Genomic DNA, 25,904 nt, shown 5'->3' on the forward strand with positions numbered 1-25,904 from the left:
ACGTCTCGCTCCATCCACCACAGACTGTCCAGGAGTTGGCGGATGCTTTAGTCCAGGTCTGAGAGGACATCCCTCAGGAGACCATCCTCCACCTCATCAGGATCATGCCCAGGCATTGTAGGGAGGTCATACGGGCACGTGGAGGCCACACACACTACTGAGCCTCATTGGGACTTGTATTAAGGACATTACATAAAGTTGGATCGGCCTGTAGTGCGGTTTTCCACTGTGATTTTGAGTGCGACTCCATATCCAGACCTCCAGGGGTTCATACATTTAATTTCTATTGATATTTTTTGTGATTTTGTTGTCACATTCAACTATGTAAAGAGGAAAGTATTTCATACGATTGGTTCAGTCAGATCTAGGATGTGTTATCTTAGTGTTCACTTTGTTTTTTGAGCAGTGTGTATTTACTCTGTGATTATAAAGCACAAAAAATAGCACAGAGCGCTTCATGGGGTAAAACGTTTTTCGGCTCAACTTATTCTACTTATCAGTACAGCAACAGGGTGGTCACCTGGTGGGCTTGTGGATAAGCTACAACACTATGAAGGATAGATCAATCCCACTCCGGGGAGAACACATCATGCCAGGATGTGCAGCGTAGGAGCTATATGTGGCCAGACATGTCGTCCAAGCCAGTGGAGTATGTGGGAATATTAAAAAAAGAAAAAAGCTCCAATTTGCGCAGCAATCCAATAATCCAACTTCAGGGTAAGTATAACTCTCCAAGAGAACTTTATTGTCCACAAGACAAGCGCTTTACGCGCTCTTATGGCTCCTTCCTTACTTATATTACTTACTAATATTGAATGCTATTGTACACATTTGTATGTTTCTATGGTTTTTTTAAAGGTGGTACTTCAATTATATTAATCCCAACGCTTTTTCATATACAGTGGTCCCTCAACATACGATGGTAATCCGTCCCAAATGGACCATCGTTTGTTGAAACCATCGTATGTTGAGGGATCCGTGCAATGTAAAGTATAGGACAGTGGTCTACAACCGGCGGACCTCCACATGCTGCAAAACTACAACACCCAGCATGCCCGGACAGCCGTTGGCTGTCCGGGCATGCTGGGTGATGTAGTTTTACAACATCTAAAGGTCCGCAGGTTGAAGACCACTGTTAGAAGAAGTTGTACTCACCTGTCCCCACCGCTACGGACCGTCACCGCTCGTCACCGCTGCCCTGGATGTCACCATCCATCTCTGTCGCCGCGTCCCCGGGGTGTCCCCGACGCTCCGGCAAGGCCTCTGCTTCCCCGGCATCCGCGCTCTCCGTCGCCGCCATCACGTCGCTACGCACGCCGCTCCTTTCGGATGACGGGACGGCGTGCGCTGCGACATGATGACGACGATGGAGAGCGCAGACGATGCAGAGGATCCCGAAGAGGACGCGCCGGAGCCCCGAGGACAGGTAAGAGACATCACCGGAGCACATGTGGCACCATAAACGGCTATCCGGTGGCAGGTGAAGCAGTCTGCGCTGTCGGATAGCCGTTTATGCGATGGCCCCGACATACAAAAGCATCGTATGTTGATGCTGCCTTCACCATGTGATGGACTCTGAGAGTGATCGTATGCTGAAATGATCGTATGTCGGGGCCATCGTAGGTCGGGGGGGGTCACTGTATATATATGGTATGTCGGGGCCATCGTAGGTCGGGGGGGTCACTGTATATATATCTTATGTCGGGGCCATCGTATGTCGGGGGGGTCACTGTATATATATGGTATGTCGGGGCCATTGTAGGTCGGGGGGTCACTGTGTATATATGGTATGTCGGGGCCATCGTAGGTCAGGGGTCACTGTATATATATGGTATGTCGGGGCCATCGTAGGTCAGGGGGTCACTGTATATATATATGGTATGTCGGGGCCATCGTAGGTCGGGGGTCACTGTATATATATGGTATGTCGGGGCCATCGTAGGTCGGGGGTCACTGTATATATATCGTATGTCGGGGCCATCGTAGGTCGGGGGGGGGGTCACTGTATATATATGGTATGTCGGGGCCATCGTAGGTCGGGGGTCACTGTATATATATATATGGTATGTCGAGGCCATCGTAGGTCGGGGGTCACTGTATATATATATATGGTTTGTCGGGGCCATCGTAGGTCGGGGGGTCACTGTATATATATGGTATGTCGGGGCCATCGTAGGTCGGGGGGTCACTGTATATATATATATGGTATGTCGGGGCCATCGTAGGTCGGGGGGTCACTGTATATATATGGTATGTCGGGGCCATCGTAGGTCGGTGGGGGTCACTGTATATATATGGTATGTCGGGGCCATCGTAGGTCGGGGGTCACTGTATATATATGGTATGTCGGGGCCATCGTAGGTCGGGGGGTCACTGTATATATATGGTATGTCGGTGCCATCGTAGGTCGGGGGGTCACTGTAAATATATGGAATGTTGGGGCCATCGTAGGTCGGGGGGTCACTGTATATATATGGTATGGCGGGGCCATCGTAGGTCGGGGGGTCACTGTATATATATGGTATGGCGGGGCCATCGTAGGTCGGGGGGTCACTGTATATATATGGTATGTCGGGGCCATCGTAGGTCGGGGGGTCACTGTAAATATATGGAATGTTGGGGCCATCGTAGGTCGGGGGGTCACTGTAAATATATGGTATGTCGGGGCCATTGTAGGTCGGGGGGTCACTGTATATATATGGTATGTCGGGGCCATTGTAGGTCGGGGGGTCACTGTAAATATATGGAATGTTGGGGCCATCGTAGGTCGGGGGTCTCTGTATATATATGGTATGTCGGGCCATCGTAGGTCGGGGGGTCACTGTAAATATATGGAATGTTGGGGCCATCGTAGGTCGGGGGGTCTCTGTATATATATGGTATGTCGGGGCCATCGTAGGTCGGGGGGGTCACTGTATATTTATGGTATGTCGGGGCCATCGTAGGTCGGGGGGTCACTGTAAATATATGGTATGTTGGGGCCATCGTAGGTCGGGGGGTCACTGTATATATATGGTAGGTCGGGGGGGTCACTGTATATATATGGTATGTCGGGGCCATCGTAGGTCGGGGGGTCACTGTATATATATGGTATGTCGGGGCCATCGTAGGTCGGGGGTCACTGTATATATATATGGTATGTCGGGGCCATCGTAGGTCGGGGGTCACTGTATATATATGGTATGTCGGGGCCATGGTAGGTCGGGGGGGTCACTGTATATATATGGTATGTCAGGGCCATCGTAGGTCGGGGGGTCACTGTATATATATGGTATGTCGGGGCCATCGTAGGTCGGGGGGTCACTGTATATATATTGTATGTCGGGGCCATCGTAGGTCGGGGGATCACTGTATTGGAAGTTTTTTTGTCTATATGGCAGAAGTCCTGTAACCTGAGGAAGGAGCCGTAAGAGCTCGGAAAGCGCTTGTTTTTTGGACAATAAAGTTCTCTCGGAGAGTTATACGTTCCCTGAAGTTGGATTATTGGATTGTTGGGCGAATTGAAGCTTTTTTCTTTTTTCGAATATTCCCACATACTCCGTGATTAATTAGTTTACATTTAGTCAGTCAGGACTGTAAAAAAGCTGGGTAAAACCAATATGGCCGCCTTTAGCTCTCCTTGATTGCTGAATACCTAGACAGGTTTGTTGGTTGTCACTCTGCCTTCTCAGAACCGGAGAACCGTTGCAAAACTACAACCCCCAGCATGCCTGGACAGCGAAAGGCTTTCCAGGCATGCTGGGAGTTGAAGTTTTGTAACAGCTGGAGGCACTTTGGTGGGGAAACACTGCCATAGTAAAACAAGTTTTGATTTATGGCGGACGCTGCGTCCTTCTAATGTACCACCTGACACAGCACTGGGGCTCCCTGAGTAATGGCGACAGAGTGGTAACGAAGCTGGGTTATGTTAGAGGTCATGTCTCCGGTTATACGTATGGGGACGTGATAATCGGCGACAAATCTCCACAGAGACATGAGCCAATCAGATTGCAGCTTTCTGGGGGAGATTCATCAAAACCAGTACAGAGGAAAAGTTACTGAGTTGCCCATAGCAACCAATCAGATCGCTGCTTTCATTTTGCAGAGGCCTTTTCAGAAATGAAAGAAGCGATCTGATTGGTTGTTATGGGCAACTTAGCAACTTTTCCACTGGTTTTGATAAATCTCCCCAATGTCTCTATCCCACAGTGGGACAATGGACGCTGACTGGTTGCTATGGGTGTCCAGGCCTACTCTTCCTCTCAGTCTACATGGAGCCATTTTAAGTGAATATTATCAATAATGGAGGTTGCGAAAGGGATGTGCTTACCTTTTAAAATACTCATATGCTTCCTCATCTGGTGGAATCCATTTTGTGTGATCATTGTTATGAGCCTGAGGCTGCACTACTGAGACAGGGATCTCTGTCAGGTGCGGTGTTGTCATGGAGACTGTTTGCGTGTGTGATCATTGTTATGAGCCTGAGGCTGCACCACTGAGACAGTGATCCCTGTCATTCACAGTGTTGTCATGGAGACCGTGTGATCATTGTTATGAGCCTGAGGCTGCACCACTGAGACAGTGATCCGTGTGAGGTGCAGTGTTGTCATGGAGACTGTGTGTGTGTGTGTGATCATTGTTATAAGCCTGAGGCTGCACTACTGAAACAGGGATCCGTGTGAAGTGCAGTGTTGTCATGGAGACTGTGTGTGTGTGATCATTGTTATGAGCCTGCCTGAGGCTGCACCACTGAGACAGTGATCCGTGTGAAGTGCAGTGTTGTCATGGAGACTGTGTGTGTGTGATCATTGTTATGAGCCTGAGGCTGCACCACTGAGACAGTGATCCGTGTGAGGTGCAGCGTTGTCATGGAGACTGTGTGTGTGTGTGATCATTGTTATGAGCCTGAGGCTGCACCACTGAGACAGTGATCCGTGTGATGTGCAGCGTTGTCATGGAGACCGTGTGTGAATCCACACCACCATTCACAACCATATGTACTTCATGTGTGTGACAACATTCATGCAGATGATGGTCTATCGCAGTGTTACCCAACCAGGGTGCCTCCAGCTGTCGCAAAACTACAACTCCCAGCATGCCCGGACAGCCAAAGGCTGTCCGGGCATGCTGGGAGTTGTAGTTTTGCAACAGCTGGAGGCCCCCTGGTTGGGAAACACTGGTCTATAGAGTTTGTGCAAAAATGTACGATATTTGCGGATTTAGTGTAGAAGGGGCGGGGCCTAATCTCAAGTCGATTCTACTACAATATACACTAGTGAGCGAGGGAATTGTAGTTGCCCCATGTATTGTGCTGATCTATTGCTTAGTGAGCCAGTATCTGTAAGGCCAGGGCTATAACGGCGACTTTGGCCACGACGCAGATTTTGCGCAGCCAAACATTGCCATCCCGCGCTCCCTGAATCGCGCTAGTAATGGTGAATGGGGTCACGTTGCAACCAGCAAGTGGCTGCGGTCCCATCCCCGAGTCCATCCTCACAGCCACTTGCGGGTAGAAATGTGTCCAACCATTCACGTACATTAGACGTGTTGTGGCGCAATTCAGGGGAGCAGAAGTCGTTCGCCTCAGTGCGTGTGGGCGTTGTGTTGCGTATAACACCGTTTCTGATTTTCTACCTCACAGGCTAAAGATAGCGATGACGATGAGGAGATCGTACACGTGGACCGGGACCACTTTATGGACGAATTCTTCGAGCAGGTGAGGTCGGATTTTACGCGGATTTTCCCATTATAGGAACAATTACCCAGAATCGAAATCGCCATAAAAAACACTTAACAGGAGTTATAGGACTTCCCTTGCATGCTGCCTCCATTTTCCTCAGTAGCGGCAGCAACCCATGACCGCCGGCGGTTTCCTCCTAATTGTGTGGTAATCAGCGCGCGGAGTAATCAGCTCTGGTGTCGCGCGCAGACGGCTGTGCTCCGGGTGCTGTGGACGTCACCGGTTGCTGCCGTATGACAAATGGAAGTCATTACTGTTTAAGTCGAGTAAATAAAGAGATTTCATCCCCTGAGCACTTTCCCGGTAATATCCGCGTCCCTCGGCGCACGCGGCCCCTGTTCCCCTGAACTCTGATATATGGAGCCTTGTCCTTTCCCTCCACAGGTGGAGGAGATCCGGGGATGCATCGAGAAGCTCTCAGAGGATGTGGAACAAGTGAAGAAACAGCATAGCGCCATTTTGGCAGCACCCAACCCTGATGAGAGTAAGTACAACCTCTTATGTCCCTATGGCAACACTTCCTGTCCCTGTGCATGAGCTGCTCAGTGATGTCACAGGGACCCTTGAGTGCGGTGATAATAAGACTTCAATCCTTTCTTATCATGTATACACAATTCCACTTATTACCACATATATCCACTTACAGAGCGCTTGACGTGTTTTGACCTATGCGGTGTTAATCATTTGCTTATGATTAGGAGCGCATAGGTCGAAACACGTCAAGCGCTCTGTATGTATGGGACTTCTACATTTATGACCAATGTAGAGGATACTAACTAAAGATAATCATGCTGGATCCTTTTCTTCAAGTTGCACTTTTTCTGATGGGGTGGCTCCCCCCCTTGCCCATGCACGGATCTACATGCACAAAGGCGCGCTGGCCCTTCTCTTTCCTTGTTAAAGAAGCCTTCCAGGTTCCCCATATCATACGCAATCACAATTCATACAGCACCATTTTGCTTTATTCCAGCATCTGAACGTTTCATTACTGTAACTTGGTCATGTGATTGCCAGTCTGACTTATCTGCCGTTATTTCTATGGGATCAGGATATATAGTAGTTATACACCTCCCCTCCAGCTCTATCTGTATACTGCTGCTGCTATCTCTATGGGATCAGGATATATAGTAGTTATACACCTCTCCTCCAGCTCTATCTGTATACTGCTGCTATCTCTATGGGATCAGGATATATAGTAGTTATACACCTCCCCTCCTGCTCTATCTGTATACTGCTGCTGCTATCTCTATAGGATCAGGATATATAGTAGTTATACACCTCCGCTCCAGCTCTATCTGTATACTGCTGCTGCTATCTCTATGGGACCAGGATATATAGTTGTTATACACCTCCCCTCCAGCTCTATCTGTATACTGCTGCTATCTCTATGGGATCAGGATATATAGTAGGTATACTTCTCCCCTCCCCTCCAGCTCTATCTGTATACTGCTGCTATCTCTATGGAATCAGGATATATAGTAGTTATACACCCCTTCTCCCAGCTCTATCTGTATACTTCTGCTATCTCTATAGGATCAGGATATATAGTAGTTATACACCTCCCCTCCAGCTCTATCTGTATACTGCTGCTATCTCTATAGGATCAGGATATATAGTAGTTATACACCTCCCCTCCAGCTCTATCTGTATACTGCTGCTATCTCTATGGGATCAGGATATATAGTAGTTATACACCTCTTCTCCTGCTCTATCTGTATACTGCTGCTATCTCTAAGGGATCAGGATATATAGTAGTTATACACCTCTTCTCCTGCTCTATCTGTATACTGCTGCTATCTCTAAGGGATCATGATATATAGTAGTTATAGACCCCCCCCTCCAGCTCTATCTGTATACTGCTGCTATCTCTATGGGATCAGGATATATAGTAGTTATACACCTTCCCTCCAGCTCTATCTGTATACTACTGCTGCTATCTCTATGAGATCAGGGTATATAGTAGATATACACCTCCCCTCCAGCTCTATCTGTATACTGCTGCTATCTCTATGGGATCATGATATATAGTAGTTATACACCTCCCCTCCAGCTCTATCTGTATACTGCTGCTATCTCTATGGGATCAGGATATATAGTAGTTATACATCTCCCCTCCAGCTCTATCTGTATACTGCTGCTATCTCTAAGGGATCATGATATATAGTAGTTATACACCTCCCCTACAGCTCTGTCTGTATACTGCTGCTATCTCTATGGGTCTAGGATATATAGTAGTTATACATCTCCCCTCCATCTCTATCTGTATACTGCTGCTATCTCTATGGGATCAGGATATATAGTAGTTATACATCTCCCCTCCATCTCTATCTGTATACTGCTGCTGCTATCTCTATGGGATCAGGATATATAGTAGTTATACACCTCCCCTCTATTGCTATCTGTATACTGCTGCTATCTCTATGGGATCAGGATATATAGTAGTTGTACACCTCCCCTCCAGCTCTATCTGTACACTGCTGCTATCTCTATGGGATCAGGATATATAGTAGTTATACATCTCCCTTCCATCTCTATCTGTATACTGCTGCTATCTCTATGGGATCAGGATATATAGTAGTTATACACCTCCCCTCCAGCTCTATCTGTATACTGCTGCTATCTCTATGGGATCAGGATATATAGTAGTTATACACCTCCCCTCCAGCTCTATCTGTATACTGCTGCTATCTCTATGGGATCAGGATATATAGTAGTTGTACACCTCCCCTCCAGCTCTATCTGTATATTGCTGTTATCTCTATGGGATCAGGATATATAGTAGTTGTACACCTCCCCTCCAGCTCTATCTGTACACTGCTGCTATCTCTATGGGATCAGGATATATAGTAGTTATACATCTCCCCTCCATCTCTATCTGTATACCGCTGTTATTTGTAGTAGTTATACAACCCACTTATGAGTCCTAATGGGGAGGTTTTTTTATTTTTGTATTCGCTCCCTCTACAATAAACCCTCACTGGCCACTTTATTAGGTACACTGGTTCCATTGCTCGTTAACACAGATAGCCAATCAGACATGGTTGCAGCTCAGTGCATTTAGGCATGTAGATGGGGTCAATACAACTTGCTGAAGTTCAAACTGAGCATCAGAGTTAGGAAGAAAGAGGATTTAAGTGACTGTGAATGTGGCATGGTTGTTGGTGCCAGACGGGCCGGTCTGAAGATTTCTGGGATTTTCATGCACAAATATCTCTAGGGTTTACAGAGAACGGTCCGAAAATGAGAAAATATCTAATGAGTGGCAGACATGTAAACAAAAATGCCTTGTTAATATCAGAGGAGAATGGGGAGACTGGTTTGAGATGACAGAAAGGCAACAGTAACTAGAATAACCACTGGTTACAACCAGGGTCTGCAGAAAACCATCTCTGACCGCACAACATGCCCAACCTTGAAGCAGATGGGCTACAGCAGCCGAAGACCACACCGGGGGCCCCTCCTGTCAGCTAAGAACAGGAAACTGAGGCGACAATTCACACAGGAACCAAAACTGCACATTGGAGACTGGAAGAACCTTGTCTGGTCTGAGAAGTCTCCATTCCAGCTGTGACATCAGATGACAGGGTCAGAATATGGTATAAACAACATAAATCCTGGATCCCTCCTGCCTTGTATCAGCGGGTCAGCCTGCCTGAGTATTGTTACTGACCATGTCCGTCCCTTTATGACCACAGCGGACCCTGTATCTTCTGATGATACTTCCTACAGGATAATGCCCCATGTCACATGACATCATCTGATACAGGACAATGAGATCACATGACATCATCTGATACAGGACAATGAGATCACATGACATCATCTCATACAGGACAATGAGATCACATGACATCATCTCATACAGGACAATGAGATCACATGACATCATCTCATACAGGACAATGAGATCACATGACATCATCTCATACAGGACAATGAGATCACATGACATCATCTCATACAGGACAATGAGGTCACATGACATAATCTCATACAGAACAATGAGGTCACATGGCATCATCTCATACAGAACAATGAGATCACATGACATCATCTCATACAGGACAATGAGATCACATGACATCATCTCATACAGGACAATGAGATCACATGACATCATCTCATACAGGACAATGAGGTCACATGACATCATCTCATACAGGACAATGAGGTCACATGGCATCATCTCATACAGAACAATGAGGTCACATGACATCATCTCATACAGGACAACGAGGTCACATGACATCATCTCATACAGGACAATGAGGTCACATGGCATCATCTCATACAGAACAATGAGGTCACATGACATCATCTCATACAGGACAATGAGGTCACATGACATCATCTCATACAGGACAATGAGGTCACATGGCATCATCTCATACAGAACAATGAGGTCACATGACATCATCTCATACAGGACAACGAGGTCACATGACATCATCTCATACAGGACAATGAGGTCACATGGCATCATCTCATACAGAACAATGAGGTCACATGACATCATCTCATACAGGACAATGAGGTCACATGACATCATCTCATACAGAACAATGAGATCACATGACATCATCTCATACAGGACAATGAGGTCACATGACATCATCTCATACAGGACAATGAGATCACATGACATCATCTCATACAGGACAATGAGATCACATGACATAATCTCATACAGGACAATGAGATCACATGACATCATCTCATACAGGACAATGAGGTCACATGACATCATCTCATACAGGACAACGAGGTCACATGACATCATCTCATACAGGACAATGAGGTCACATGGCATCATCTCATACAGAACAATGAGGTCACATGACATCATCTCATACAGGACAACGAGGTCACATGACATCATCTCATACAGGACAATGAGATCACATGGCATCATCTCATACAGAACAATGAGGTCACATGACATCATCTCATACAGGACAATGAGGTCACATGACATCATCTCATACAGAACAATGAGATCACATGACATCATCTCATACAGGACAATGAGGTCACATGACATCATCTCATACAGGACAATGAGGTCACATGACATCATCTCCTACAGGACAATGAGGTCACATGACATCATCTCCTACAGGACAATGAGGTCACATGACATCATCTCATACAGGACAATGAGGTCACATGACATCATCTCATACAGAACAATGAGGTCACATGACATCATCTCATACAGGACAATGAGGTCACATGACATCATCTCATACAGGACAATGAGGTCACATGACATCATCTCATACAGAACAATGAGGTCACATGTCTCCAATGGCCTCCACAGTCACCAGATCTCATCCAATAGATCGACACTGGGATGTGGTGGAACCGGAGATTCTCATCATGGATCCGACAAATCTACAGCAACTGTGTGATGTCATCATGTCCGTATAGAGGAACTGTGTGATGTCATCATGTCCGTATAGAGGAACTGTGTGATGTCATCATGTCTATATGGAGGAACTGTGTGATGTCATCATGTCTATATGGAGGAACTGTGTGATGTCATCATGTCCATATGGAGGAACTGTGTGATGTCATCATGTCTGTATGGAGCAAAATCTCTGAGGAGCATGTCCATTACCTTATAGAAAGTATAAAGGGATCCGACCCGAGACTAGATAGGTACAGCTATTAAAGTGGCCAGGGAGTGTATGTTTTATCCTTTTCTTCATATATATATATCCACTGCTTCCCGTCTGGTGCGCCATAAATTGATGTGATGCACGGCACTAGACTCGTGGATGCGATCATCTTACCACACTGCATGAAAACTATGGTGGATCGCTAGGTGAATGTGAACCCGGCCTAAAGAGGCTTTCATACATCCAAACCCCTCACCTGCGCTGATAATTTGTTACAGTGTATCAGTGCACAGCACAGTCCTGTGTGGTGAGCTAAACACCTCAGCAATGCCGATCTCTCTCCGGGCCTCGTATGTTTGTTACAATGTATCAGTGCAAACATATGCAGTCCACTCACTAAGGGTACGGTCCCACATAGTGTATTTGTTGCTGCTGCGTATTTTGCTACTCATTGGCTTCAGTGTGAAGGAAAATACGCAGCCGCATCAAATACGCTACCGTACCCCAAAGGTGTTATCTATTAATTGAAAAATAAAGTTAATTTGTTCCAAAAACAGCGCCACCCCTCTCCTCAGATTGTGTATGGTATTGCAGCTCAGTTCCAATGGAGTAAATAGAGCCAAGTTGTAATACCACACACAACCTGAGGACAGTGTGGCGCTGTTTGCAAAATAAACCAGCTCTGTTTTTCTAATCTTGCATAACCCTCTTAACGACAAGCAGAGAAAATATTGAGAAATTGGAGCACGTGGTCTATTAGATATAACTTCCTTCTCTTTGTCTCCATTCTCTAGAAACCAAGCAAGAGCTGGAGGATCTCACGGCCGACATCAAGAAAACGGCCAACAAAGTGCGCTCCAAGTTGAAAGGTGGGTTCTCGGCATTCTAGTGTATTCCACATCTGCACAATGTTTTTTCATAACTAGCGCCCTGTGCCTGATCTCCCTCCTTCCTTACAGCCATCGAGCAGAGCATCGAACAGGAAGAGGGAATGAACCGCTCCTCAGCCGACCTGCGCATCCGGAAAACACAGGTAGGGGGCCCCGAGGAGCAGAATAGTGGAGGCGCCTGGGCTAATGGGAATCCACCTGGGAAATGTCTCATCCTACATTACATCCAGTTATGGTCACTGAGTGGATCCTGTGGACTCTGTGATGGTCAGACAGAGGAAAGACAGCTGCTCTGCCCAGTATAGGGGCACTCCGCCCCTAGACATAATATTCCCTATCCAAGGGAAAGGGGATAAGATGTCTGATCGCGAGGGGTCTGGCCGCTGGGGACCCCCGTGATCTCTGGGCCTTCACCCCTACGTCACCTCCGCTCCCATAGACATGAATGGAAGGGGCGTCGTGTGATGTCACGACTACGACCACCCTAAACCCTGCGCTCTGAACTTAATGTTCATAGTGCTGGGGTGGTGGCCTGGAGATTGCAGGGGGTCCCAGCGGCCGAACCCCGCTGTCAGACATTTTATCCTCTATCCTTTGTATAGGGGATAAGATGTCTAGGGGCGGAGTATCTCTTTAAAGGAGTACTCCGGCCCTGAGATATCTTATCCCCTATCCAAAGGATAGGGGATAAGATGTCCCGCCGCTGAGGACCCCCGCAATCTTGTATTCGCCACCCACCTGTTTGAGCTGCATGCCGCGGTGCCAGCTCACCAACAGCCGGGTGGCGACCACGGGGCCGCAGTATCGTGATGTCACGACTCCGCCCCCGTGTGACATCACTCCCCGCTATGCAAGTCTATGGGAGGCGGGCATGTCACCCCCTGCCCCCACTATGCAAGTCTATGGGAGGGGGCATGACGGCCGTCACGCCCCCTCCCATAGACTTGCATAGCGGGGGCGGGGGGTGACGTCACACGGGGGGCAGAGTCATGACATCACGATACTCCGACCCCGCCACACGGCTCAAACAGGTGGGTGACGAATACAAGATTACGACCAGAGGAACAGAAAATGGGGTATATAGGAGCACAAGAAATTCAACGAATGCACCACATCAGGAGTCCTCCTAACAGTCGGAAGGCTAAAACGCAAACGCAACCCAACCATAGTATAGTTATAACCCCATAAGGGTTCTTTAGACCATCGTATGGCAGATCATGGGCACCGTAATCATCCTCCCTGTTCCTTCCTTCAGTTCCCATGCGTTTCACTCATCCGTCTCATCTACCCGTTTACTTGTTCGGCTCTCACTCTGTTCTTTCTCCTCCACAGCATTCTACTCTGTCCCGTAAATTTGTGGAAGTGATGACAGAATACAACGCAACGCAATCTAAATACAGAGACCGCTGCAAGGACCGTATCCAGCGACAGCTGGAGATCAGTACGTATTCTGGAATTGATAGGGAGGAGTCGTTTTAGGAGAATTGTCCTGACCCCCTTCTTTATTTTCTCCCGGCAGCTGGAAGAACCACAACCAACGAGGAGCTGGAAGACATGCTGGAGAGCGGGAAGCTGGCCATATTCACAGATGATGTAAACACCTAAAAAAAAAAGCATGAGGAACATGAAATGTATCTTCAAGCCCAAGTGTCAACCTTTTTTTTCCCCCTCATACAGATCAAGATGGACTCTCAGATGACCAAACAAGCCCTGAACGAGATCGAAACACGACACAATGAGATCATCAAGTTGGAGACCAGCATCCGGGAGCTGCATGACATGTTTGTAGACATGGCTATGCTGGTGGAGAGCCAGGTGAGGGGGCCCAGCCCATGGTCACACACTGGGCCAAGCCTATAAAGCATGGACGCCAAATAACCTGCTGGTGTTTTGTCCATTCCCAGGGGGAGATGATAGATCGCATTGAGTATAATGTGGAGCACTCTGTGGACTATGTGGAGCGAGCAGTGTCTGATACCAAGAAAGCTGTGAAATATCAGAGCAAAGCACGGAGGGTGAGTATCTGACTGGACCTGTACTGATCACCGGACAGACTGGTAGAAGAGCATTGACCCAGACAGACTCACATACGTGTAGTATATAGAGCGGACCGCAGCACAGGGGGGACTGATATACAGTGATCCCTCAACTTACAATGGCCTCAACATACAATAGTTTCAACATACAATGGTCTTTTCTGGACCAATGTAACTTGAAACCAGACTCAACATCCAATGCTACAGACAGTCCAGATCTGTGAAACGCGTCAATGGCTGGAAGAACTGACCAATCAGAATGGGCATTTTACTGGTAAAACCCCAGTATTCCTGAAGTGCATGCACTGACTGGTGTCTGATAGCGCCCCCTACAGTACAGGGAGGTATTACATGCTCTGTACTCTTTACCTGTAATACTGAAGTGTATGCACTGACTGGTGTCTGGTAGCGCCCCCTACAGTACAGGGAGGTATTACATGTTCTGTACTCTTTACCTGTATTACTAAAGTGTATGCACTGACTGGTGTCTGGTAGCGCCCCCTACAGTACAGGGAGGTATTACATGTTCTGTACTCTTTACCTGTATTACTGAAGTGTATGCACTGACTGGTGTCTGGTAGCGCCCCCTACAGTACAGGGAGGTATTACATGTTCTGTACTCTTTACCTGTACCAGGGTTACCTGCCCCTTAGGACACCAGGTGAGGGCGACTTCATGTTACTTTTTTAGGACATTGCCCCTACTGTACAGGAACCCGAAGAAGATCCTGTCCTCTACATAAACCAGTGTTTCCCAAGCAGGGTGCCCTCAGCTGTTGCAAAATACAACTCCCATCATGCCCGGACAGCCTTTGGCTGTCCGGGCATGCTGGGAGTTGTAGTTTTGCAACAGCTGGAGGCTCCCTGCTCTGAAAACACTGACAGACAGTGATTACAGCTCCCAGCAGATCTTTCTTACTTTTATATGTAAGGATTTGCTTTATCTATATTAGTTATCTACTTTTTTCCTTATTTTTGGTGCCTTTAGAACCAATTACCAGGTTTCCATAGAGTTCTGGTCTCAACATACAATGGTTTCAACATACAATGGTCGTCCGAGAACCAATGAATATTGTAACCTGAGGGACCACTGTAATGTATTACTGCTCTGTATTGTCTGTCCCTGTCTTTATAACACTGCTGACGATTTCTTCTCTCTGTTCTCTCCCTTCTTCTTCTTCCTCCACATCTTTCCCCTTTGTCTCTTTCCTTCTGATCTTCCTTTTCTCTCCGTACCGAACTCTTCATCTAACCCTTGACTTTTGCACTTTTCGCTCCTTGCTTGTGTTTTTGCCTCCTTCAACCCTTCACCCTCCTCCCGCTGTTCCTCCTTCCCCCAACGACTTCCTCTTTCCTTCCCTTTCCTTCCATTGATGCATCTTTTGTTTCTCTATGTTCCATCCCTGAATTGCCCCCATTGCCCCCTCCCCATGCCTTTATCTGCCCTTCTACCTTTTCCTTTCCTCTGTTCCCTTTACATTTTTGTTTCTTTTCCTTACTTTTTCCCTCTTCCCTTGACTTACTCCCTTTCCCTCCACCATTTCATTTCTTCCTTTCTGTCAACCTTTTTCTTACTTTTTTCTCTCTCTACCTTTACCTTCTTTCTTTTCCCTTCACCATTTCTTGTCTTCTTTTTCCCTCTACATTTTCCTTATTTCTCTTCCATTTTCTCTTCTTTTTTCTCTGCCTTCTTCCATCTCTCCCTTACACCCATTCCCTCCTCTCTCTACCCTTTTCCCCCATTCTTTATCCATCTTTCTTTTCTATCCCACCGCTCTCCCCTCCTCCTCCTCTCCCTTTGCCCTTATCCATTTTTTACCTCTTTTTACGTCTCTTCCTCCTCTTCTTCATCCGCCACATTTTCCCGTTCTCTTCGCTTTTCCTCCGATTCTGATGGCGTTGGGTATGTAGAAGAAGATTATGATCATAATCTGTTGTGTGGTGCTGGGTGTCGTTCTCGCCTCCTCTATCGGGGGGACATTGGGTTTCTGAAATAATAAACAAATGCACAAAGCAGAGTAAAAAGGAAAGATAAAGAAAATAGTGAATTACAAAAAGAAACAAACAAAAAAACAAAAAGAGATACAATATTAACGTACACGATAAGTATTGGAATTTACGCACAGATCAGGAAGCTGTGAGTGCGGCCGACCCGTTTTCGCCTCTGTGGGTTTCACTCAGGAGTTAGGTTACCATCAGCTAATTCAGTCTTACGGGGGCGCGTATTTCTGGAGTCACTCTACCCCTCAGCAGTGTTAACTGACGTCAACCTAAAGCCAAATTATAACCTGTCACCCACAGGAGTTGGGGGGCGAAAAAAAGGGCCAAAAATTCCCGGATTTCTTTTTCCTCCTCTGTGTCTGTTTCCCGTTTTTTGTTTTATTTTATTTTTTTGTCATTTTTATTCTTTGTTATCCTGTCTGTCAAAAACAAACAAAAAAAACGTACTTGTATTTGACGTTGCTGGACGTGTTGCATGGGGACCCCTGAACGTGTGGAGAGTGGACAGAGGGGTCCGACCTGGCGCTTTGAATTGTCCGTTTTCTCTTGACCGGTGGCTGAGTGTGTTTGTCTGTCTTTGTGTGTTATGCTCATATCTCTTCTGTCTTATCGATCAAGTGGTGATGTATGAGTGGGGGGGGGCTAGGTGGCGGTGTCGAAGGGGGCAGGTGGGGCACGTGAGCTGTGAGTCGTGCTTCCATCTTGGGAAGTCAGTGTCCTCTAGTTGATGGTCGCTGACTGGGGAAAAGGCTGGATACTACGTGAATAGCATCCTGAGGTGACACACCGCGTGGCTGAGCTCCGAATAAACTATGTTGTACTTGTGTATTCTGCAGCCGTAGCAATAGGCAGGGGAAGCATCGCCGCATCTTCTTTCCTAATAAGACGAGGAGATCTGCCTCTCGTCCTTCATCTCATCCTTCATAACCATCCTCGGTGCGGGAAATCCTCCCATTTACCTGCGCAGCTGCGAATCATCCCTATCCCAGGGATCTCCATGTTGCGTCCGTCCCAGCAGCAGCCGCCAGCCATGTATATTAGAATGGCTTTGTCTGCTTCCTCTATATACTCGTATATATATATATCCCTTGCCCCCTATATAACAACCCCCATTTTTAGGATTTTCTAGTTTGCTCCTGTATGAATCAGTATTCGGGCCATCCTGTATGGATTCCCGGAATAGTTTACATACACCGCGAGGAGCTCGGGCAGCGTCTGATACTACAAAGTCTGTCCCAACAAATAGATTGGCGGGCTATGGCACTGCTCTACGGGCAAAGCTTTGAACCCCCCTTGAGATATGCAAGAAACAATCGTCTTCGATTTTCGTACAATCCGATCATTCGTCGCTTTCCTAATTCATCCTAATTATTCTGGGGGAAAAAAAAACAGTTTGTTCCTGTTTTCACTGTGTTCAGCGATATCTCCAATTTTTCCTTCCACTGACCCTCCACTAGTGTATGTTACACCCCCTCCCCGGCCCTGTAAGCAGCAAAAAAAACAAAAAATGAACAGGCAGCGCGAGTGCGTGTAAGATACTCATCCCGTCATACAGCAATAAAGTACTCTGACCTCACAGCTGTTCTGTCCGGGGCATCAAAGAAAAAAGAGGATTGTGGTGCGCCGGTCAGGGCTCGAGTGATGTAAATTTTTTATTTAATAATTAAGATTTTATTTTTTTTTAATGACCCGACGCTTGTTGTGCACACAAACATATAGTGTAGATGTCCGTCACCTGTGTTGAGGTTATAGCACAGAGACATGTAGTGGGTGGGGGGGGGGGGGGCTACAATGAGCAAGATCTACTTTACGGCACTCGTCACATATCGTTTCCCCGTTCCCGAGTGGTACAAACTTTAATGCAGATATTACAATGAAATGTCAGCAGCACACACAGCCCCTTTCAGCGCTCTTCCTCCGTTCCGTCTGTTCGTCTACTCCGTCGCCTTTTGCATGAATCGAGCCCCCCCGTCTCTTGTGGATATTACAAGTCTTTTTTGTCCCGATTACAAAATAAAAAAAAAATAAAGTAAAATTAAACCTTTTCACTAGTAGGAGAGGAGAAAGGGACAGGCTAAGCCTCTCCTGTGCATGCAAGAACCGCAACAGCTCCGGCCAAGAACTTAACCGGGGCGGCCATTTTGAACTCAAAAAACCTCAGCGTGTTGTGTTCGGACCGTGACTTCTCAAATGTAGTTAGCCGATAGTTTTTTTTCAAAATTTTTCTTTATATATCCGCTAGAGGGTAGCCAGCCCATCCGCTGCTCCCGCCTGTCCGCCATCATCAGCCATCATGAGTAGCTTAGGTCACAAATTAAAATGGCTGCCCCAGCAGACGAAGAGGGTTTCTTTACTGTATCTATGCAGATTTCATTGTTTTTGGGGTGTTTTTTTTTGTTTTGTTTTTTACACACCACAGTGACATGTGGTCCGTCCTGCCTTCAGCTTTAATATTGAATTATTTCATATAAATAAATATATAGAGATTTAAATTAAAAATATATATATATATATTAAATCTAAGGAAACAAGCAATTCAGTCTCATGTCAGGGATGTGTCAGAGAATCGTCTGATGTCTACCGTGGCAACTGAATTATTATTATTCGTTTTTTATTTTTATTTTTTTTAAGGGGACCTCTAGATCTAGCTGGGGGGTAAGTTAACGTCCTCTTGTGTGTGGTATATGGATTTTATTTTTATTTTTTTAATATGCAGATCACAACCGAACTTGTTCCTCTCCTTACAAAGCCTTATATATTTATTTTTCTTTATTTTTATCATTTTTATTTATTTTTTTATTGTAATTTTTTTTTGTTACCAGTGTCTTCTATCGGGGGTGCTCGGCGCCGGCCGTGTTCCCTCCTTCTTTAGTATAGGTTAATTGGAGAACAGAGGTGATGAATGTGTATTTACTATGATGTGTTTGGAGAACACAGAAGCATGTTCAAATAAGAGTGTCCAGTAGAGAAGCAAGTTTCAAAATGGCCGCCCTCAGCAGCCATATTGTATGAACGTCTCTGGTCCCATTGTGTGTGTTGTGCCCTTGGATCTCTGGGTGTCTTAATTGGCTTTTTTCGTCTTTGGATTTGCTGTAAATGTTTTTTCTCCGTTAGCGGCCTTGAAATTTGCATGTTTGTTTCATTTTATTGAGCGTCTCTGGTCGCGAGGATCATCGAAAATTGCAATGAGTATTAAGGAGGGGATCGCGCAGAGAGGGAGCGGCAGAGCCCAGGGTGGGAGGAAGGGAGGGGTTCAGTGTTTCATGACAAGAGCTGGGGTGTATGTTGGGCTGTCTACCCATGACAGTGTATGGAGGAGTCAGCCACAAAAATGTGACCCCCCATCCAAAGCTTCTCTGGTGTCACATAGACTTTATGCAGTATTGTCCAAGAAAAACATGGAATCCACTACTCCCAGTACAAAATAATTGCTCCCAAGAGACGAGATACCAAAGTGCAAGATATTAAAAAATGTTTGAAATTGAGGTAAAAATTCTTGACTTTAAGATCATTGCCAGGAAGATTCGACTCCAATAAGATCATCAAAATGTCTTCAGAAAAATGGCTGACCTTCTAAGAGAGTGAGACCAACCCTCTCCAAACCCAACTCTCCACAGTCTTGGTGAGCCGGGGGAGGGCGGATACCAAGCACTCCCCCGGTGAAGACGACGTGTGGCACATGAAGCCTTCCCGCTCCTCCCTCGCCAATCAGAGGAGCCTGCGGTACATCCTAAACTAGAAGACAAGGGTGTTCAATTCTTCCGCTTCCTCTCCTCCCCTTTTACTCCCTTCCCTCCCGTATGAAAATTTTTTGATGTTTAAAAACGTCTCAGTTGAAAAAAAAATGTGAATTGCAAAAAAAACAAAAAAAAAAACAAAAAAAAGTTGTTTTAAGGTTGAAAAATATACAAAAAATGAAAAAAATTCTGAAAAAAAACTGCTTGCATGTTACAAAAATGTGAAAAAAAATTACAGCAGAAACCGTGAAAAAGAGAAGAAAAAAATAATCTGAATTCTCGGTTTAAAAAAAAGTGTGTCGTCTTTATTTGTTTTTGTTTGTTGTTTTTTTGTGTTTTTTTATTGTGCTGCTGGAAAAAAGAACAAAAAAAAAAACCATCAGAAAAATCCCCTCACCCTAATGTGTTTTTGTGAAGTAAACAGTCATGTCTCTTTGTGTGTGTATTTACCTGATGTCTTTTGTCTGGGATGGAGGGGGTCACCACCCAATAAGACCAATGGTTATAACCTATTATAACGTATCTGACATCTACCGGTGAAGCTTCTCCAGTAGACGCGGCTCAGAAGATTGGGGTCCATGCTGTTTCCGTCATGAAGTTGTTTTCAATGTCCTTCAAAAATGTGTCTGGAAAAATTACTATAAATTTGTATGAAAAACATATACACTCAGGTGGCAACATGCATAGAGCAGAACTGTGTACATAGGCACCTTAAAGGGGTATTCCGGGTTTATACATCTCATCCACTATAGAGGATTGGCCTGTGTTATATGTAATTTATGTTATTTGTAAATTCTTGAAAAATTCAATAAAAACATTTGAACACACAGGGGTCCCACCACTGGGGACCCCCACAATCTCGGTGCAGCCCCCAGTATTCTGTGTCGGGTGCTGCCTCTGAGACAGGGACATGATGCCACGCCCCCTGTCATAGACATGAATGGAGGGGGCGTGGCCGTGACGTCATGTCCCCGTCTCGGAGGCAGCGCCCTACACAGAATGTCGGGGGCTACACCGAGATTGTGGGGGTCCCCAACGGTGGGACCCCTGCGATCATAAATCTTAACCCCTATCCTTTGGATAGTGGATAAGATGTATAAACCCGGAATACCCCCTTTCAGTCCCTATGGCCCCGAAATAAGTGTGCCGCCATAAAGTGCTCCATATGAAAATATTCTTATGCTCCTCAATACGGCACTTTGTGGAACAACCACAATTCTATACAGAGGTACAGGAGGAACCAGTAGACTTCTTTGATGGCCACGAGGGTTTACAAAGCCATAATATGTGCATTAAGTAGACTTCTATGGGTTGTATATGGCGGCCTGGAGGTTAAATAAAGCCGTAATTACATTGTGTGCATTAGGCCAAAAAAAAAAACATTTCTTATAATGGGCGTCATTGAAAAAAAAATCTTTTTGGCAAGTAACAGAGACATGTCGAGCTTTAATCGCGGGAGACGAGAAACCAAAGTTTTGATTGAGAAAAACGAGATACCAATTTTTAATCGAGAGAGACTAGATAATGAAGTTTTGACCGAGACAGACTAGATACCAAAGTTTTGGTTGGGAGGTACAAGAAGTTTTTGAAATTTGAGTAAAAAGTATTGACTGTGAGATCATTCCGTGGAAGATTTGACTCCAATAACACCATCCCCCGATCAGGAGAAGGAACGGGTCTCAGCAATCAGCTCTCAGCGTTCTCTGCACTGGGGCCGTCCAGAGAAGACCTAGATTGCTGAGAACTGGGGAGTGAAGTGCACCTCTCCTCGCCTGTTCTCCTGATCAGTGGAGGTCTCGATCAAAGCTTATAACTTGTCTCTGCGAGATTTCAAAGTCAATTTTACAGCTGTCATTTTGTAAAAGAAAAAAAAATAGAGATATATGTTGTTTTACACTGTGGGCCAAAATATATATAGATAGATATGTATCATGTGTGTATATATATATATATATATATATATATATATATATATATATATACTTATTATTATTATATTTATTTATTTATTTTATTTTTTATTATTATTATTATTTATTTATGTATTTTCAATCAGAATATTGTTTAAACATAATTTTTTTTTTCATTTATAAATGAAATCATACACCTTAAAATACGCTCTATATATCACCAAAAATAGTCTGTGGTTGGAATTTAGAAATTTTTAAGTCAGGTGTTTTTTTTATTTATTTATTTATTTTGATACCTATAAAAAAAACGTATGAGGCTAAGTTCTCACTGTGCAAAATATTCCGACATATTTTATTTCACACGCACATTTCCTAAATGACCTTTTTTCTTTTCTTTTGCTAATTACGAAGGAAAAATTACATGAAATAAAATACCTCTGGAAATGTTATGCCTTGTGAACTTAGCCTAAATTGGGGAAATAATTACCATTAAAATGGAATAATCTCCCGGTTAATAACAATTTATATGGTGATCCATATATGGTCCCATGGTCATTCTTCAAAGGGGTACTCTGCGGCTCCAGCGCTCCAGCGTTCGGGACAGTTTGTTCCAAACGCTGAGCAGTGGAGTACCCCTTTAAGGGTGTACGGGCTTTTGCAGTCAGCTATTACTATGCCACTAAGGGTGGAAACGCACAGGTTGCGTTGCAGTTTCCAATACCACAATGAAATTCTTCCATGGATGCAGTTACAAACTGCGATACAACCGCAACGCAACCTGATCGTGTGTTTTCCCCCCTAAAATGAAAAAAGTGAAGCGACTTTGTAATTAGTTCTGAAGAAAAAAATTAATAGAAAAAAAACTCCTCCCGTTATGTGTATTCAGCTCCTAGGCAGAGCTATGTGTCTCCACTAAGCAGGCCTGAGGACCCTGGTACAAAGCACCAAGGATACAGGCAAGTAGTCCAGCAGTCCGAAGTCTGTACGAGGAGAGGAAGGTATCATGGGGTCAGGCAAGAGGCGGTGTCACAAAACAGGCAAAGGTCTGGGAACACAGGATACAGCAGAACAGCACAATCAACGGAACCTTTACTATGGATAACCAATTGGTAGCTCAGGTGAGAAGGCGAGGTCGGAGCGCCCTAAAAAAGAGACATCAGTCATGGATTGGAGGGGGAATAGAGTAAGAGATGCGCACAAACCCTTAAAGAGGCAGGCCTTGTGCAGCCCCTGCTAGATGCACCAGACACTGTTGCTGGGTGAGACAGTGTGGAGGGAGCAGACCGGAGCCTGCAGCGAGGAGAGGGAGGCAGCGGAATGTAGTACACACTGGCAGCGTTAAAACAAGTATAGCAGTTAAAGGGGTTATCCAGGGAAAACATTTTTTATATCAACTGGCTCCAGAAAGTTAAACAGATTTGTAAATTACTTCTATTAAAAAATCTTAATCCTTTCAGTACTTATGAGCTTCTGAAGTTAAGGTTGTTCTTTTCTGTCTAAGTGCTCTCTGATGACACGTGTCTCGGGAACCGCCCAGTTTAGGAGAAAATCCCCATAGCAAACCTCTTCTAAACTGGGCGGTTCCCGAGACACGTGTCATCAGAGAGCACTTAAACAGAAAAGAACAACCTTAACTTCAGAAGCTCATAAGTACTGAAAGAATTAAGATTGTTTAATAGAAGTAATTTGCAAATCTGTTTAACTTTCTGGAGCCAGTTGATATATAAAAAAAAAAAAAGTTTTTTTCCTGGATAACCCCTTTAAGTTAATAACACACATCCAGTTGTGCAATCTATGTCTTTTAGCAAGCACCTTGCTTAAACATCCACAGTGCAGGGAGAAAAAGTAAGCAAACTCTTTGGAATCCCTCCGGAATTTTTGCATTGGTTACTAATATAACATTGTCTGACTGTGTTTCTCTAAAATGTTGAACAAGAAAGCAATGTAACTAACTAATAACACACACCCAGCTGAGCCTTTTGTGTCTTTTACTGAGCACATTGAGTAAACATCCACAGTGCAGGGAGAAAAAGTAAGTAAAGTCTTTCTGGGAGTTGGGAAACATTGGATTAGAGTAAGATGGAATCTAAAGGGTTAGGCTACACTGGGTTAAGACATGTATTAGCATTAGGCTGCCTGAAAGCTGCATACACAATACGGCAGAAGACTTTTTTTTTCATTAAAGACTATTTGCAAACTATTTTAGATGAATGGTAACAATTAGAATGGTTGCACAATTTTCAGATTCTGAGTATAATATAAAGAAAGAAATGCTGGAAATTATAGGTTAAAGGGGTATTCCAGGCAAAAACTTTTTTTATATATATCAACTGGCTCCGGAAAGTTAAACAGATTTGTAAATTACTTCTATTAAAAAATCTTAATCCTTCCAATAGTTATTAGCTTCTGAAGTTTTCTGTCTAACTGGTCAATGATGATGTCACGTCCGGGGAGCTGTGCATGATGGGAAAATATCCCCATAGGAGCTGGACAGCTCCCGGGACTTTCATCAGAAAGCAGTTAGACAGAAAACAGCAACTCAACTTCAGAAGCTAATAACTATTGGAAGGATTAAGATTTTTTAATAGAAGTAATTTACAAATCTGTTTAACTTTCCGGAGCCAGTTGATATATATAAATAAAGTTTTTGCCTGGAATACCCCTTTAAGCCTAATGCACATTTCTTGTATGTTGTTGACCGCCATGTGTGCAGTTGTGTCCCGGTACGACCATGTGATATGGTTACACAATATATAACTAGGCAAAAACGTATCATCATTTAACCGCCCCTGCAGGGGGTTTGGAGCTCTGTATCAGGAAACGGAGCTTTGACCCCTTATAAAGCTATGGGGAGGGGGGTTATTAAGGGTAATGTAGATGAACGATTTTTTACACGTTTAATTTGTGTAGTGGTAATGTGTACGTGCGACAAATTGCGCGACAAGTTGCACATAACAAATTCATATCCAGAGCAAAAGTCGCATCTAAAACAGCATCGGCGACAAATAGTGCGGCAAATTAAAGGGGTACTCCACTACATTCCGAATGCTTGGAGCGGGTGCCCCTTGTTCCATCACGCCACACCCCCTCAATGCAAGTGTATGGGAGGGGGCGTGGCGAATGCCACGCCCCCTCCCATAGACTTGCATTGAGGGGGCGTGGTGTGACATCACCTGGGGGGTGGGGTGGCAGTGATGTCACGATCCCCACCGCCCATACCCAGCTTTCCGGGTGCTGCACAGAGATCGCAAGGTTCCGCAGGGGTGTCGTACTATCCATTGGATAGGGAATAAGATGTCTTGGGGCGGAGTACCCCTTTAACACTATAAATAAAAGGGTAAAACCAATGATAAATCCCCCCACCATGGTGTTAGTGCAGGATCTTACACTCAGTTTATTCATATTACAGTAAATTGTGACATCACATAGATGCAGTAAACAGACCTGCAGCCTCAGCACGACATGGGACTGCAAGAAGCGAGACGGAGCTGATGGGCGAAGATGAGGAGGTGACCCCTGTGATCTCCGCCATCATCTGGTATGTACAAACCCCTATCCGGGGAGCGGGGGGTGACGCTCAGTGAGTGACGCGCTTATATCCTTACAGATATCCCATTCATAGACGGATGGCGCTGTAAGTGTATTGACCCATAATCACACTTGTGCTTTTAGAAGTCTTTCGAAGTCATATGTTCACACGTTTTTTTGGCTGTGACTTTCCAAAATTGTTATAAAAAAAATACAATGATCTTTGTAATTTCAGTAAAAGAATGTGAACATAGCCACAATGGAGGCACATAACTGCTATATATCAGGATCCTATAAAGAGCAGCAGCAGTATACAGATAGAGCTGGAGGGGAGGTGTATAACTACTATATAGTCTGATTCCATAGAGATAGCTGCAGTATACAGATAGAGCTGGGAGGGAGATGTATAATTACTATATATCATGATCATATAGAGATAGTAGCAGCAGTATACAGATAGAGC

At 45.0% G+C, this 25,904-nt stretch overlaps 1 protein-coding gene across 5 annotated transcripts in view; it reads left to right on the top strand.

Moving 5' to 3' along the window:
• STX1B (syntaxin 1B) overlaps nucleotides 1-25,341 on the top strand; it is a 119,923-nt gene extending 94,582 nt beyond the window's left edge. For 3 of the 5 annotated variants that reach the window (XM_056536245.1, XM_056536240.1, XM_056536241.1), the window contains exons 2-10: nucleotides 5,621-5,695; nucleotides 6,104-6,203; nucleotides 12,135-12,209; nucleotides 12,300-12,373; nucleotides 13,563-13,671; nucleotides 13,750-13,823; nucleotides 13,908-14,045; nucleotides 14,135-14,245; nucleotides 16,177-20,440. In XM_056536245.1, coding sequence (XP_056392220.1) covers nucleotides 5,675-5,695; nucleotides 6,104-6,203; nucleotides 12,135-12,209; nucleotides 12,300-12,373; nucleotides 13,563-13,671; nucleotides 13,750-13,823; nucleotides 13,908-14,045; nucleotides 14,135-14,245; nucleotides 16,177-16,257 — 783 coding nt within the window. In that variant the 5' untranslated portion in view covers nucleotides 5,621-5,674 and the 3' untranslated portion in view covers nucleotides 16,258-20,440. Of the gene's footprint in view, nucleotides 1-5,620; nucleotides 5,696-6,103; nucleotides 6,204-12,134; nucleotides 12,210-12,299; nucleotides 12,374-13,562; nucleotides 13,672-13,749; nucleotides 13,824-13,907; nucleotides 14,046-14,134; nucleotides 14,246-16,176; nucleotides 20,441-25,322 lie in introns of those variants that run through there. The other 2 variants (XM_056536243.1, XM_056536242.1) reach the window with 2 other exon arrangements.
• Nucleotides 25,342-25,904: the final 563 nt, after the last annotated feature.

This window comes from Hyla sarda, chromosome 8 (assembly GCF_029499605.1).
Source record: "Hyla sarda isolate aHylSar1 chromosome 8, aHylSar1.hap1, whole genome shotgun sequence".
NCBI lineage: Eukaryota > Metazoa > Chordata > Amphibia > Anura > Hylidae > Hyla > Hyla sarda.